Consider the following 17,520-nt stretch of genomic DNA (forward strand, 5'->3'; position numbering starts at 1 on the left):
GTTGAGACAACATACAATAGTTTTTTTTATTTTACTCATTTATATAGAACCATTAATTCCACAGCGTTTTACAGACATCATCACTGTCCCCATTGGGGCTCACAATCTAATTTCCATACAAAATAATGAGATCATGAGATGTTTGCAGACTCCACTATTTATAAAGTGGATATAGTTGACACATAGGGTATAACTGGTCGGTCATCAATGATGTTCTCCATAATATTGGATATCATTTACCCTAATTTCGGAGAGTTTTAGCTAAATAAATTAAAGTTTTAAGCCCATAGATGTAGAATTTTGGATATAACTGTATGATTTTATCCAAACCATCACAGTATGATGGCATATGGCATGTCCAGTATAGTAGACAGTTTGATATAACTAATAAGGAGTTTCTGTATGTATCCTGTATAATTAAAAGGACGATTCATTTCCACTTTCCAGGCAGTATTTGTAGACGACGATGACCGTAATTTCCTTGCTGACACAAAATGAAATATGTGTTTTTTTATACAAAGCATCTCTCATTATGCACAAAAATATACAGCTCATTTTCGGAACACATTCAAGTCCAAGAAGAACAACCACAACAAAAAAACACAGCAGAAATGCATATAAAGCAAGCAGAAATGTGTGTAATCTAGAGAAAGTGCATCTTATATCAGCATATATAACACATATAATATCTTATTAATTATATAATGCAACCTCCAAAATATAATAAAAATCTACATCCGTCCATCAAATAGTATTAATACATTGTAGCTAGCTAGTTAGAGCTTTCTGCATGCTACGACTGTGACTTCTTGATTCATTCACTGTGCTTCATGGAAGGAGGTGTGACATGCCGATGTGACCATAGCAATTAGTGCAGCAAATTCACTAAAATCAATCTCTCGATCGTGGTTTGCATCCAAGTCCCTGAAAATAACCTCAAGCGTGTCTGTGTCTTGGACTTTCTGTAAAATAAAAGAGACAAGTAATTTAGTTACCTAAAGCTCAAAAACAATCTGGAACCAGAATTGTGTTACCTGGTAAGAGAGCAGCATGATGTTGGGGCAGAGACCTGGATTCCTGTGATGTATCACTTACTAGGCTGCTTGCAGCAGTTTTGATAAAATCACTGTTTTTACCTGCTGCAGATCTAGCAGTTCTCTGAATGCTGAGCTCTGTATAACCCTGCCCACATCAAAGAAATCTGCCAATCAGTGTACACTGCATAGGCAGAAAACTGCCAATAAATGGTGGGGGGTTATACAGTGCTCATGAATATGGAGTACTACATGGCATCAGTTTTACTAGTCCTCAAGTGATAATCTGCTGATAAAACAGTCATTTTATCAAATCAGCAAGCAGCCCAGTAAGTGACACATCGTTGGACTTAGGGTCTCTTTTCCTACATTATGCTACTATCAGATTAGGTAGCAAAAACCTGGTGAAAGAGTCTCTTTAGTGTATAATGTCCAAGCTTTTATGAGAATAAAGAGGTTTGGAGCAGACGCTAGAGCAGCACTACAGAGAGAGCATGTGAAACACTTGGCAGTAATATACCTAGCTATAATTTTCAAGAAGCTAAAATCTTTCAGAACTGGACTTTGATACAGGGCAAAAACAGCCGAGTGCTGTGTCTAAAGGCATATGTAGCTAAACAAAACCAAGGAAAAAGGATAGATGTCAGACAATATAAAAACCATATCCTTTATTGAAAATACCAATAAAAGCCAAAGAGATAGATGTATATGACGCGCCCCCTGGGCCATATTCTTTAGGGGAATATCCGGAGCCGGATCAGATGGGAGTTGTAGTCTTCCGAGTGGCTGTGACCCGGTCCGTGCCCAGGGTGTCAAGCTCAGAGTATGTGGCAGTCCTACAGATGTTATAAAGTTCTTAATGTCGACTACGCCACCCGTTGTATTGCGGTCACTATGGCCGCCGCTGCAGCAGGGTCCGCTGAGGCTGATGGTGTTGGTGCAGCTTTTGGTAGTATAACCCCCAACGGGTGGGGTATAGCCTCAGGGGGTCAGGTGCAGAGGATGGGGGTTGTGGTGGTGCAGCATAGATGTTAAGTGAAGACAGAGTCGGGTTGTGCAGTTTAAGGTATTTACTCACTGCTGATGTTCCGGTCACTCCAGCTTCAAGTGACCACCCGAGCCGTGCTGCGTCCACCAGGTCCTGGATTCAGCAAACCCCCAAACAAGTCCGGAGCATGACCCTGAGCTCTCCTTCTGTCCTTTCCTCTGGCCGTCCCCACTAGTGATCCACCTAGGTCCAGCTCCCTCGGGCCTTCTGTTGGGAGACCCTTGGCCTTGGGTTCCCTGACCCTCCACGTGGTTTGCCTTCGGGGTGGATGTGGTGGGTGGCCGTGGCAGATCCTGCCCACGGCCTCCGGTCTCTGGCTAGGGTGTGCTTTTGCCCCCACCAGTTTGGGATCCGGTACCCTATTGCCGACTCTTCACCCGGGGATTGAATTTGGGTTCTCAGAGTCCTTTCTTTTTCCCTCTCTGGGTCTTTCCTTCTCTGCTCCACTCTCTCTCTGCAGGCTCATCTGGACCTCTGCTTCTTACTGACTCTGACAGACTGACCCTGATCTTTGATGGTGCCCACCTTATATACTCCCTCTATGTGTGAGCTCAGGTGACCAGCACCCAATGAGCTCCTATCTTTACCCAGGCTGCTCCCCCTATCTGCCCCTACACTACTTGGGATGTACCACCCCCCTCCCACTCCAGCCAGGAACAGACTCGGTCGTACCTGCACATTTCTAAGTGGGAGTACCGTTGGTCTGTTCCTCGGAAATGGGATGTGTGTAGTGCATGCAGCCTACCGAGCTCAGGTCCACACTCCATCCTTACCCGGGAGTGGAATATCACACCTCTGGGTTGAGGTGCAATACCCCTGTAGCAGCCGAATCCTCAGGGTGCTACATTCCCCCCTGGTAAATCACAGCACGTCCTCGGGCTGTAAGAACAAAACACCATAAAACATACAAATTTTTTTTTTCATATAAACAACATAGTAAAAACATATAAAATATCATATATATATCAGAAAACTTTTCATATAAATAACATTCTCGTCGCCTCTCCTCCTCCTCCGGTCACTGTGCAACGTGTGACCGGGTAAAGTGCGACAGTCTTCGGAACTCGTGGCTTTCCTATAAAACCGGTAGGGGGCGCTTTAGGACGCGCAACTATTTACAAGGGATATGGCCGCTCTCAGTCCTCGGCCAGGTATTAGGGAGGAATGACCGCTCTCAGTCCTCGGTCAGTGGGATTTAAGGGATAAACGGGTAAACAGTTCACACTTGCTGGTCCCAACGGGGACTATATTATCAGCAGTTCACTGTGCCCCGACGGGCAACTATATACAGCTTGTACTCTGCTGTACTTAACGACGGCGTCCTCCTGCTCTTTCTTTGTGGTTACCTTTAACTTCAGACCCGTCCGGGTCCTCTTGTTCTTCCTCCTCACACCGCAGCTCTTCCTCCGTCAGGCGATGCACATGGAGGGCGTAGGGTCCTTTGGCACACTTGTGCCGGGTGAAGGTGACCTCGTCCCCGATGTAAAGGTCACGACCTCTGTGTCCCTCCGGTAGGTGGGATTCAACGTCTCTCCTGGTTACGAAGACGTTGCCTAGGGTGCGGTGGTCTCGGATGAAGCCCCACCCATGCTGCATGTTAAACTTGATCACAGTCCCGGTGGTGCGGGGACTATGCGCTGCACGGGGGTCTCTCCTGGCCCGGCTCTTCTGCTCCGCGCTCCTTATCTGGGCTTGTTGTTCCCGGACCCGCCTCTCTCTCCGCTCCCTCTCAAAGACCTCGAGCTGCTGGCGGCAGCACTCTGCACGCTCCGCTGCGGCTGCCCGGGTCTCCTGAGTGAACCCCATGAGATCTTCTCCGGTGGGGTCCCACTCAAATTGGGCCTCTTCTAGCGGGGGCGAGATCCTTTTTACGGGCTTTGGAGCCGGGATCAGGGGTTCACACATGGGCCTTGCCCTCTTTTGGAGCTCTTGTTCGTAGTACTCCCTGGGCCAGACAAAGGGCTGCCCGTCCGGCCATGTGTGTTGGGCGAACAGATCTTCTCCCAGATGCGGCACTTGAGGTTTTATGGGCGCGGTGGTGGTGGCGCCCGGGTTGCCCGGGCCTTGCGGCCAGGCCTGGGGTATCTGGAAGGTGAAGGGCACCGTAAGGACGGCGGCGCCCTGGGCTACTTGGCCCTGCGACCAGGCCGGGGGCTCCGCGGAGGTAGGGGGCGCTGTTGGTATTGCGGCGCCCGGGGGTACTAGGCCCTGCGACCAGGCTGGTAGTACTTCCTGCTTGGTCACGCTCGGGGTCGAGGCGTGTGACGTCACAGGGGTCGCGGCTGCGGCTTCCGGTTGAGGCCTAGTCTGTGGCGGTGACGTTGCGGTTACGGGCACGGCAGGGGGTGCTTCGGGCTCTGCGACGGGGAGCTGGGGCAGGCACGCGGTTTCCCGGCTTGGGGTAGAGACGTCCCCTTTACCTGCCTCCCTTCGTTCGGCTCCCTTCTCGGCGCCGTCTCCGGCCTTCAGTCCTCCTGCGCCATCCTCAGAGGCGGTCTGTCTCCTCGTCTCGGGTGGCGTGCTCCGCTGACGGGCTCTTGTCTGCTGGGCCATCTCTCGGCTCCACTCCGCTAACGTCTCTCGCTGCACCCGGGCCATCCTCCGTGCGAGGCCCTCCAGCGCAGTCTGTGCACACTCCCGGTCTCGGGGGAGCTGTGCCAGGACCTCCACTAAGCCTAGTGGGATCGTTGCTTCTAGCAGGTTCCTGACCAACGGGTCGGTGCTGCTCTGCTCTCCTTCTGTTGTTTCCAGCAGGCTCCTGGCCAGCGGGCCGGTGCTGCTCTGCTCTCCCTCCTCTGTTTCTAGCAGGCTCCTGGCCAACGGGCCGGTGCTGCTCTGCTTTCTCGCCATCTCCGGGTAAGCTCCTCCGATACTCTTCTCCAGGCTTCTTGCCTCCGGGTGCGCTCGCTCCAGACTGCTCCAAGCGACACCCATCTTTGTTCTCCCTTTCTCAGTCCTCCCACTTCGAGGGCGGTCCCGGGGCCACTTGGTGATTGTCAGCTCCAGGGGCAGTTCTTTCACGCTGACAGACACCTCCAGCATCACAGTCTCTGTTGGTGGGGGCGGTTTCCACTTTTGGCGCCATTTTCGGTCCTGGCCCACGATGGGAGGCGGCCTCTTACCACCCTCTGGCACGCCCATAATGGCGTCCGCTCTTCCAAGGCGGGAAACCTTTGGAAATGGCGGGAATCGTCTCCCAGTGGCGGGAAACTCTGCAAATGGCGGGAAAAAGCTGTTAATGGCGGACAACCGGCGGGAATCGACCTGTGATGGAGTCCGATGGCGGGGACCCTCCGGAACCGGCAGGAGACTTCTTTTTGAGGTAAACTCGTTCTTTTCTTCAGGCACGCAGTACCCGGTTGTTGTGGGCACGTAATCCTGCCGACTACGCCAAAGTTGACGCGCCCCCTGGGCCATATTCTTTAGGGGAATATCCGGAGCCGGATCAGATGGGAGTTGTAGTCTTCCGAGTGGCTGTGACCCGGTCCGTGCCCAGGGTGTCAAGCTCAGAGTATGTGGCAGTCCTACAGATGTTATAAAGTTCTTAATGTCGACTACGCCACCCGTTGTATTGCGGTCACTATGGCCGCCGCTGCAGCAGGGTCCGCTGAGGCTGATGGTGTTGGTGCAGCTTTTGGTAGTATAACCCCCAACGGGTGGGGTATAGCCTCAGGGGGTCAGGTGCAGAGGATGGGGGTTGTGGTGGTGCAGCATAGATGTTAAGTGAAGACAGAGTCGGGTTGTGCAGTTTAAGGTATTTACTCACTGCTGATGTTCCGGTCACTCCAGCTTCAAGTGACCACCCGAGCCGTGCTGCGTCCACCAGGTCCTGGATTCAGCAAACCCCCAAACAAGTCCGGAGCGTGACCCTGAGCTCTCCTTCTGTCCTTTCCTCTGGCCGTCCCCACTAGTGATCCACCTAGGTCCAGCTCCCTCGGGCCTTCTGTTGGGAGACCCTTGGCCTTGGGTTCCCTGACCCTCCACGTGGTTTGCCTTCGGGGTGGATGTGGTGGGTGGCCGTGGCAGATCCTGCCCACAGCCTCCGGTCTCTGGCTAGGGTGTGCTTTTGCCCCCACCAGTTTGGGATCCGGTACCCTATTGCCGACTCTTCACCCGGGGATTGAATTTGGGTTCTCAGAGTCCTTTCTTTTTCCCTCTCTGGGTCTTTCCTTCTCTGCTCCACTCTCTCTCTGCAGGCTCATCTGGACCTCTGCTTCTTACTGACTCTGACAGACTGACCCTGATCTTTGATGGTGCCCACCTTATATACTCCCTCTATGTGTGAGCTCAGGTGACCAGCACCCAATGAGCTCCTATCTTTACCCAGGCTGCTCCCCCTATCTGCCCCTACACTACTTGGGATGTACCACCCCCCTCCCACTCCAGCCAGGAACAGACTCGGTCGTACCTGCACATTTCTAAGTGGGAGTACCGTTGGTCTGTTCCTCGGAAATGGGATGTGTGTAGTGCATGCAGCCTACCGAGCTCAGGTCCACACTCCATCCTTACCCGGGAGTGGAATATCACACCTCTGGGTTGAGGTGGAATACCCCTGTAGCAGCCGAATCCTCAGGGTGCTACATATATATCAGGCAAGACGTACATGGACCAAATAGAGATAAGCACACAAAATGGATGGCCGTAATGTTGTTGGTACAAAGTACAGAGTACAAGGATGCCGAGTTAGGTAGGACTCCATAGAGAAGACAAAGGTGCAGAGTGGCAGACAATATGTCAATCCATATGGAGGACAAAGGGGTGCTAATAATTATAATTATAAATAAATATACATAGAATAGAAGTGCAATCAGTAAAAAATACAAAGCCCCAAGAAAAATGTAAATGCAATATACTCTATGGAATGATAGCTAACTCAGCAACTGAAAGGAAAAGACATGGTCATATCATAAGGTTAATGAACACCAAAAGGTAGCCATACAATAAGAAATATAAATAACCATCCTAAGGGAAAGCACACCTGACGCGCGTTTTGCCCAGTAGCGCCTTAGTACAAAATCAGTGAGAACTGACTGTTTTGGTAACAGAGTTATAAAGATTATTGATAATAATGACTTAAGTTTTTCACTTGGTTCGTCACATCTGTGGCCTGATTGCTGTATGGCTCATCTTCACAAATGTAAACTAAAATAATAATAAACCTTTGGGTAATATTGCTTAAAAAAAAAAACATTTTATTCCACTCTGCAGCCACTTGAGTTTGCATCGGGTACTCAGGTATGCACCATGTATCATGGGTGCTCGAGTGACATTCTCGAGTTCCCACCCGCATGTTTCACGGACCCCCAAAAAAAACATGCGGGGATCACTCGTGCATGGCAGGCAATCCCCGCGAGGTTTTTTTGGCCGCGAAACATATGGGGCGGAGACTCGAGCACCTGCGATACTTAGTGCATACCCGAGCACCCGATGCAAACTCAAGTAGCGAGCACTTGCGCTCAACACTAGTCACCATATCGTCTTTTTTTTTTTTTTACTTTTGAAAAAAATCCCAACCCTAACTCTAGCCCAGCCCTAACCCCAGCACTAACCCTAGCCCAACCCTAACCCTAGCCCAACCCTAACCACAACCCTAGTCCAACCCCAACCCTAGCCCAACCCTAACCCTAACACAACCCTAACCACAACCCCAACCCTAACTATAGCACAACCCTAACACTAACCCGAGAGTTTATTTTTTACGCCGTTCCTCGTGCGGTATAAGTGATTAGACGACTTTATTCTTCGGGTCGGTGCGACTAAAGAGATACCAGAATCATATCGGGTTTTTAGGATTGACAGCTGTCACACACTAAAAGATGCATTTTTTGTAAAATCTAGTTTTTGCCTTAGCATATTTTGAGAGCTATAATTTTTCCATATTTTGGCCGACAGAGTCATGTGACGGCTTGCTTTTTTGCGGAATGAGTTGACGTTTTTATTGGTACCATTTTCAGGCACGTGACATTTTTTGATCGCTTTCTATTCTGATTTTTGGGAGGCAGAATAAACAAAAACCAACAATTCAGGAATTGTTTTCTTTTTTATTTTTTTTATTCTACTCCGCGTGAGGTAAAATTGATAAGGTAGCTTTATTCTTTGGGTCAGTATGTTTACAGCGGTACCACATTTATATAGTTTTTCTATGTTTTGGCGCTTTTACATAATAAAAGCAATTTTATACAAAAAAAATTTTTTTTTGCATCGCTTTATTCTGAGAACTTTAACTTTTTTATTTTTCGGCTGATGGAGCCGTATTGTGGCTTTTTTTTTGCGGGACGAGATGACGTTTTCAGCGGTAACAGTTTTATTTATATTTCTCTTTTTGATCGCGTGTTATTCCATTTTTTGTTTGGCGGTATGATGATAAAGCATTGTTTTCTGCTTCATTTTTTATTTTTATTTTTTACCATGTTCACTGAAAGGGTTAACTCATGGGACAATTTTATAGGTCAGGTCGTTCCGGACGTGGCAATCCCAAAGATGTGTACTTTTATTGTGTTTTTTTTTTCATAATAATATTTATTGATGGATACATTATATTTTTATTTTTGGTGGATTATTTTTTTAATTTTTTTTTTATATTTTTACAATTTTTTTTATTTTTTTTTTCACTTTCTGACACTTTTTTTACTTTTATATTTTTTCCCACTATTGGACTTTCACTTTTTTTATTTTGATCGCCTGCATGGCACAGGAATGGAGCACCATCCCTGTGCTATGCAGGCTGTCAGCGCTGCACAGGGAGAATATAGTTTGGTCATGCACTGCGCATGACCAAAATATCTTCCTGCTATCTGGTGACCCGGATGTTGTCATGAGGACATCGGGTCATCATGGCAACACCCAGGAAGCCGCGGCAGACAGCGCTGGAGGCTGGAAGAGGAGGTGAGTATTGCAATCACCTCCCCTTGCCACCGCAATGCTGCGATCAACTTCGATCGCAGCATTGCGGGGGTTAATGTGCCGGGAGTGGTGCGGGACCGCTCACAGCACATAGCACCGGGTGTCAGCTGTGACAATCAGCTGACACCCGGCGGTGACCGCGCCCGCACTGCCTGTGTGCGCGCAATCGCAAAGATGTACTAATACATATCAGGCTCTTAAAGCCCAGGGCGCAGATACGTATTAATACGTCTTGGGCTTTAAAGGGGTTAAGGAAACACATGTTGCAAGTGAATGCATTTTAATGTATTACAAATACAGATGAGCACATTTTTTTTCAATTCTTCGACTTCGTCAAATTTTGGACTTGATTTGTGGTGAATAAATTTGCGTAAATCTTAATACTGGAAAGCTTGTAATTGCTAGAAAAATACATGTGGGGGAGAGGAGAGAAAATCACGCTGACCATAAGAGCTTACACTCTATAGGAGAGCAGAGACCTACCCAGTGCCTCTGGAGAAGGAAAACGACTCTGCTGTACAAACTTTGCTCAGATGGGAACTGCTGATCTGTGATCGTCCAGGTACTGACCACTACTGTACAAGGTATGATAATTTGGCAATGTCATAGCTGCAGAACAATATGGGGAAGCCGGCGCAGCAATGCAAAATGACATTAGCCAACTCTGAGGCTTCAGCAGTGGGGGAAATGATGCAGAGCAGGTCTTTTTTTTGCAAACCACAAATCTAATCTTAAAGTGTTTGAGTTACCATGAATTTCAGGAAATTCAACTCGAACTCGATCCTCCATGGTCTGATGCTCTCATCTTTAATTGCAAACTTAATTCATGTGAATTCCTGCACATGTATAGTGTCATCCAGTAGCTGAATAAGTCAGTCCCACCAAGAAAACAAATCTTAAAGCAGTTAGGCTACGTTCACATTTCCGTTTGCACATTCAGTTTGTCTTTTCCTTTTAAAGGAACAGACAAATGGAATTCATGTGCACAAAGGATCCGTTGCATATCTGATGCAGAGGGATTGCGTTAATTATTTTAGGGGCTGTCTTCGCTCTGTTTTGTATCAGTTTTTAGAATGGAAGAAAAAGCGCAACAAAGAGAACTTTCCAAAAACTGAACAAAAACAGAATCCACACATGGTCCCTCTGTTTCAGTTTACATCAGTAATGCAACAGATCCGTTTTGCACGTGGTCCCTCTGCTTCCGTTTGCATCAGTAATCCAAAGGATCCGTTTGCCATATGAATTCAGTTTGTTTCTCTAAATGGAACTGAAAAACAGAAATGTAAACTAAGCCTTACTGTGGTGGGAACAAAAGCAGTGAGGACTGACTGTTTTGGTAACAAAGTTATAACAATTATTGTCACGATTCCCCCTATCTAAGTGTCTAGACGCAGTAAATGACAGTTCTGTCGTGCAATCTAAGAATGGGGCATGCTGAGCTGTCAGTATGGTGATGGACAGCTCAGCCATCCCACCGGCTTCTGTGGCCTGCTAAGCTGCCAGTGTCTGGAGTGACAGCTTAGCCATCCAATCAGAACCAGGGTGTGCCGGGGCTTCATCCATGTGTCTCTGGTCCAGAGTAATTACCAGGCTATTTAACCAGCTCTCTGCCTTTGATTGCTGCCAATTGTAGCTTTGCTCATGACATGTGTGCTTGCTCTGCTGCCTGACCTAGGATTTGTCTTGACCATCCGTTTGCCTAGCCCTTTTGTCGTGATCCGCTACCTGCATGGAATATTGACCTTGGACTGTTTCCTGACTGCACCTTCATCTCAACCCTCTGTCTATGACGTACTCTCTTGGCTTTTGACCTCGGACCTCTTGACAACCCAGCCTCACTGCTCATCCGTGAGTAGTGACTAGCATCACAATTATTGATAATAATGACTTTATTCTTTCATTTTGCTTGTCACATCTGCGGCCTGATTAATGTATTGCTCACCTTCACAAACGTTGACATCTGCTTGTTGATCAGCTCTTTGAGATTTTTTCTCCTGAGCTTGCAGTGGTCATTAGAAAAGGAATGGAAGATCCGTATGATGTTTACCATGGAACATTCCAGCTCGGTCAACTCTTGTCTAATGCGAGAAAGATAAGTATTTAAGGCCAATGCAAGTGATAAATGTGACTCCATCACACCACAAGCTGTAAGTGAAAGAAGGTGATTTTAGTCCAATTCGTGGTTAACTAAGACTAGCTGCGATTTGTGTGATTGGAGGCAATCAGCAATACCAAGGTATCAATGTAGTTGGTATGAGAGTAACATACCAAAAATAAATTAACATATATACTTACATTTCTATTTACACCTATTCTTCTTTTGTCTTCTGCTCTGTTATTAGAGCAACATAAGGGCATTATATATAAAGAGTTTTGGCTTGCGTAAAATCATAGTTCAAATATATAATAGAAAGGGATAGTGAGTCCACAAAAATCGAAAGAGGTTACAAACCTAGCATTGCTTCATATTTCTGTAATTTTTTATTTATTTATTTTACTCACTTATATAGCGCCATTAATTCTGCAGCGCTTCACAGACAATATCGGCCTCAATATGGGGCTCACAATCTACATTCACTATCAGTATGTCTTTGGAGTGTGGGAGGAAACCGGAGAACCCGGAGGAAACCCACGCGAACACGGGGAGAACATATAAACTCCTTGCAGATGTTGTCCTTGGTGGGATTAATAAAATAATGTTAACATTAGCTACAAAAGTCATCCATGTAAGGACTGTATGTATGGACCGTTTTACCGGACCGATTGTGAATCTCCTGACCCAAACTGCCAGCCTTATGTTTTAAGTGTGGGTCAGGAGAGGAGACCAATGGCCGATCTGAAAATTAGTACAAGGACATGTGAATGCAGTTTTAGTCATTTAAATATAATTTGTGTGACCATACGATCTCACCATAAACATCAGCTAGTTTAGTGCTATTTGTATGTATTGGGGATTTCAGTTTATCATATAACATAATTAGCTCCATTCATTTATCACCTTGATTATTATAACACAGTAATTCCAATTATTATGTATTATAATATTTTCAGAATTTACAGTTTACAGTAAGAATATTTCCGTTGAGTACAGATTGAAGGACAAGAGTTAAAGGATATAGTCAAACATTAAGAAATTTGCCTTATCTTTATGTAGCCTACATGTTCATATTTCTAGTCTAGTTATGTAGACAAAACCCACTAATAAATCACTCTAAGTTATGCTATTTAAGCTAGTATGGTTGAAGAGGTTAAATGTGTTAGACAAAGGGAAGGTAAAAGTAACAATAAATGATGTCAGTGAATCCAAAGGAAGCCAGAGAGAAAGCACATTTACTAATCAAAGAGAATTCACATTTTGTCCACTCATTGGAAGATGTATTGTTTTGGTTGATAAATATATATACATACATATAGATATGTATATATATATATATATATATATATATATATATACACACACACACATATATATATTTTCTTTCTGCTACTCTGCTTAAGCCAATTACTGGTGGTTTATCTCTCATAGCTCTTGGAGTAAAGGAGGTCACGTACGTAGAGTGCAACTTTTTCCCTTCAGCAAAAGAGGGTCCTCACAATTTAAACAAGAGCTTACCATAATTTTCTTATTAGGTCATTTATATCTTTGTATAAATAGATTTATCCCTTTAGACATCTATTCTCAAGACTAAATAAATGTAATTCTTTTAATCTTTACTAAAAACGGATGTCCTCAAGAACGTCCTTTTTATGAATGAAGCTCCGAACTGCTGACGATCAACAACTTCATCAATCTTTTTCCACTAGTGATTATCTCAGTTTTTTTAACCCGAACAGAAAATTAATATTCAGGCACATAAGCATGTGTATACTTAAATCACAAAATAAAGCAGTTTTTGCCTATTGACTCTCATATTAGTCAACTTCCAACTAGCTATAATTCAGTGATCAGATTTGTAGAAGTTATGGATTGTAAGAGAAGTAGAAAATGGTCATACATCTTAGATCTGCTATTACTGAAAGCAAATAATTAGCATAATCTGAAATGAATTGCATTCTTTAAAAGTTCAATTGTTATTAGTATTAATAATAACACTAATAAAATAATAATTACCCATCTGGTAAATTAGGAAATCTTGAAGAACAGGTGCTTTCTGGCTTCAGCGAATCCATACTTGGAGCTGGTCTGTGGACTCTTCCCTCTGCTCTCCACACCTTGCACTGAGCGCACCGCTCGCCCTCACTGTCCATTATACACTCTTTGGATAATCAATAACCACTTAACTGTAATTTCTTCCTGTTCATAACCAGGAGGCAGGATCTCAGAGTGCATAATGGAAGGATAATGCAAATACACATTTTTATTAAGGTTAATGCATTTTTTTATATGGTAGAAACTTAGACTCTGAAACATGTAGATATGAGCTAGGTGGTCAGAGCTAGTCCTCAGCTAAATGGCCGATGGTTGGGCGTTCATAAAACTGTTAGCCCTTGCTCATGTCCCACTAATGAAACAGCAAATCAACATATTCGCATTTGTCGTTTAATAGTTTCTTTTATGCGAATATAAAAATCATAGTTCTAGTCAGCACATCCCCTCATGTGAACGGGATATGCTGCCACCACTGATGAAACTGTGTGGTGACAAACAATTGTTTGTATTATGAAAATCACAGGATGGATAGACATGTTAATAATATGCAAATGATAAAAAAATTAAAACAAACTTGTCAAAAAATCTCGATTTGAGCGCAACATGCAGAAATACACAGACTTACACTCCTTGACTGCTATCAATGAAGTTATTAATGGTTGTCTGAGGACTGTTCTGTCACATTGGATGCACGTGTGCATGGAAATCATCAAGATCCGCTGCGTGCAGCTGTCTTTGCAATTGGCGACCAATGACATCTAAGTTGTGCTCGGTGGGAGACAAATCTGGATATGGCCATGAAGGCCATGGTAGCATGTTTGGGCCACAGACACTTCACAGTAACAGGAGCAACATGTGGCCTGGCACTTTCGAGAAATCGCCATACCACACTTTTTTACCAAATCAAAGTAACACTGAGCTGTTAGTGTACCGTACCTGGAATAAAAAACAGATGGGTCCAGCTACCATACATTATGCCACCCAACACCATATTCCCGGGAGTAGGACCGGTGTGATGTTCCTTCGTTAAGGCCTTTTCATTATGTTGCCCACTCATTCTTATCAGATAAAAAGAATGGCAAATAGTCATCTAATCTTGGTAATCTGTACTGTACATACCAAGCTTAAAGTGTTCAATAGTGTCTACACAAACCATCATAAGACATGACATGGGCTACGAGCTAAACGTACAGCTACAGGTGTTCCATTGACCACATGTACCCGCTCTCAAAGGTTATCATGGTGCAGAGCAAGATTACCATGGAGGCTGGAATAGAGGTCTGTCACTGGGATACCATGACAGAGTGGGGCCAGAAGACTGCGGCGTCTGGTTTCACGAACTCCTGGACTGGTTAGAAGTACTTCACTATCTTATTAAACAGTGCAGATTTTTTCCTTGCTAGCAATGCAAAAATTAATCTGTTCAGTTGAAGCTTTCCTAGCTGGATTGTCTCAGCTGTTCTGTGTTGGCCACTCCCCTCTGCTATGTATACTCGCCTCTGGCACTTAGGAATTGCCAGTGTTCTTACTGACTGGTTTGGGGTTGGACGTGTAGTTTGTGGTTGGAATTTGTTCAGGAGATTGTTGCTTGGAGTTTTGTTTGTGTGCACATCCTCATCCTCTCCTATTTGGTTTCTGCTTCCTTTAACTCCCATTTCCACTCTGTTGTTTAGGCAGGGTATTTTTTATGCCCAAGTGCATTCAGCATTGCAGAGTATTCCTCACAGACATAACCAATAATAATAATTTCAACTGGTACCATTTTTGGATACCTAAGACTTTTTGACATTTCTTGATTTTTTTTTGCAGGCAAATGGACAAAAACTGCAATTATGTCATTATTTTGTGTTCTTTGAGAGGGATAAATAAAAGATAAAAAGTTTTCAGGTATTACTACTTTTTCATCTAAAAATCACTTTAAAAAAAATCTTTTTTATTTTGCCTCATATTAAGAGAACCAGAACTTTTTCATTTTCGATGTACAGAGATTTTTAAGGACTTATTTTTTGTGTAACGACCTGCATTTTTTTTCCTGATATCACTTGGCATTCGCACATCTTTAAGATCAATTTTTATTTCATTTTATAAAAGGTGGAATTAACAAAAATGGTAATTCTAGCTTTGTTTTTCTAATTTTTCTTTTATGGCGTTCACCATTTGGGATAAACATTGAAATATTTTTATTCTACCGGTTGTTATGAAAATGGGGATCAAATATGAGTCTTTTTTGGGGGGGGTTGTTTTTATTAGATTTAATGACTTTATGATTTTATTTTTATATATCCAATAGTGAAAAGATGTGGTACCAAGGGGTTATCCAACGTCTTTCATTTCTGCATTGTGAGGTGGGTGGCACCGATGATGTCACATCCACTCATACCTGTAGAAATGTGCATGACTCTTTGCTATCATGCACGTGTCCTGGCAGGTATGTGTAGACACTACATAATTGGCGCCAGACAACCTCATTAAGTCATATAAAGAATAAGGAAAATAATGAATACAGCTATTATAATCCATAATTTGCTAATATATTCTATTACTTGCAATATGCCAGCTATATACTTGGTTTATAACATCATGTTTTGGTTCAGCTAAAAGAAACTGCAGATGTTCTGTACGATGCTGTTCTATACATAATATGTACTCACAGAAATAAGATGCCCTGAAGTCTGCAACAAAATTATCCAACTGTTTATGTTTTGCTTATGAATTAATTATTACTGATGTTCAACATTCATTGATCTGGGCATGTGCAGAGACTGCACAGCTGGGAGCCAGATTTTTAATTTAAAGTGAACCTGTCATTAGGTTTTCCCAGTATAAAGTACTGCCACCACCTTTATCTACAGTTTTACAATATTCTAGGAAGATGTATGAGTCTCCAACCCCCTTCTGCATAGTCCCAAAAATGTAATTTATAATGCCCCCCTACTGCACAGTTCAATCCGATGGTCTTGATCTTCTTTGGTCTCAAACGCCGTCCTCCTTCTTGCTTAATGGGGATGAGGTGTCCTATGTCATCCACATAGTGATGAGTGCTGAGTGCTGTTTTCACATGCGTCGGCTTTACCTCCGGGTCATCGGCACTCCTGGACTTCTCCTGGCGCATGTGCATAACAATTCTTTGCTCTGACCTCAGCAGGCCTTTGCAATGGTCCCCGTGGCTCCACTTGCACTGCTGCCGTGTGTTGGCTGATGACATTATTGCGCCGGCACGTCACAGAAGAGGTGAAGGGAACTCCCCTGGAGTTGCGCTGCTATTCTGTATCGTCGCAGTGGAACTCCAGGAGAGCTCCCTGTACGGATATGTGTGCCGCCAAATATAACAGAACATTATAATGAGGGCAATCTGGCCATGGGTCCCCCCCCCGGGAGCCTCGGGCCCTGGTGGGTGGCCCAGAAGGCCCTCATTCTAATCTGCCTATGCCCAACCCATCTTTTCTTTGATTGCATTGACAATGTTATCCATTGCCCTCTCCAAATCAGAACTGGAACATACAGGAGGAATAGTAGCCTCTACCTACAATACACATTTCACATGTACATGTGCCAATTAACTGCAGTATAGTGCAAGAATGTTGGAGAAGACTGTGGATGTCAAAGGAAGATATCTTCCATACAAAATAAGTAAAGATGGGTTGGGATGCAAGTGAAAATACTGGACAAGTCCAGCGGTCGCTCCAGACATTTACACATGGTGTTGGAGATTTTACTTCTTTTTATTTATTTCTAATGACATAATAAAGAAAAACAGTCATAGATTTAGAAAGGCCTTTACACTGTAAGATCTAGAGCAGGGGGCACAACCTTTTTAGGTCCAAGGGCCACATTGCCATACTTTTAAGGGGAATTACCTTCTGTGACATTTATGGTATACTGAAAATATATACAATAAATACAATAAATGTCCGATTGGTGTAAATTCTACTAACAGGACTCTTACCTCCACCAATCAGCACTCTAATGATATGTTCACACGTTTTTGATGAGGATTTAGAAATAGATTCTCCTACATGCACAAAAAAAAAACACGTCAAACTCTCTTTGAATAAGTTTCCAACTTATTTTAACAGGAACATCTCAAAGTGCACACAGTGCTGCCTTTTTTTAGAGAACAAAAAAGGTTTGTTCCAGCTCCTTGTAATAAAATCCAAAATTTATTTAGTCCATGTTAATTTGGTTCAGATTAAAATTACAGGACTGTGATCGAAACGTGTCGCCTTTCTTTCCTCGATGGGTGTTTTTTCATAGAAGTTTTCGCACTATTTTAACATGGACTGAATACATTTGGGATTTTATTACTTTTTTCTTCCTCGCTTACATCTCATCAGGACGGGGTTCCATGCGCCTGCTACACGTGGTTACTTATTCGGTAAGCTGGC

General features: G+C 44.2%; 1 protein-coding gene across 1 annotated transcript; it reads right to left on the reverse strand.

Annotated features, from left to right (window-relative positions):
* Positions 1 to 447: 447 nt before the first annotated feature.
* Positions 448 to 13,199, reverse strand: LOC141251074 (protein S100-B-like). The gene is made up of 3 exons (XM_073670201.1): positions 13,097 to 13,199; positions 10,928 to 11,063; positions 448 to 962 (listed from the first exon to the last, which is right to left on the reverse strand). The coding sequence occupies exons 1-3, from the start codon at positions 13,153 to 13,155 to the stop codon at positions 819 to 821; spliced, it is 339 nt and encodes a 112-aa protein (XP_073526302.1). The 5' UTR covers positions 13,156 to 13,199; the 3' UTR covers positions 448 to 818.
* Between the last annotated feature and the right edge of the window lie 4,321 nt (positions 13,200 to 17,520).

Source organism: Phyllobates terribilis, unplaced genomic scaffold (genome assembly GCF_046119375.1).
Source record: "Phyllobates terribilis strain yellow unplaced genomic scaffold, ASM4611937v1 Scaffold_2__4_contigs__length_985480577, whole genome shotgun sequence".
Taxonomy (NCBI): domain Eukaryota; kingdom Metazoa; phylum Chordata; class Amphibia; order Anura; family Dendrobatidae; genus Phyllobates; species Phyllobates terribilis.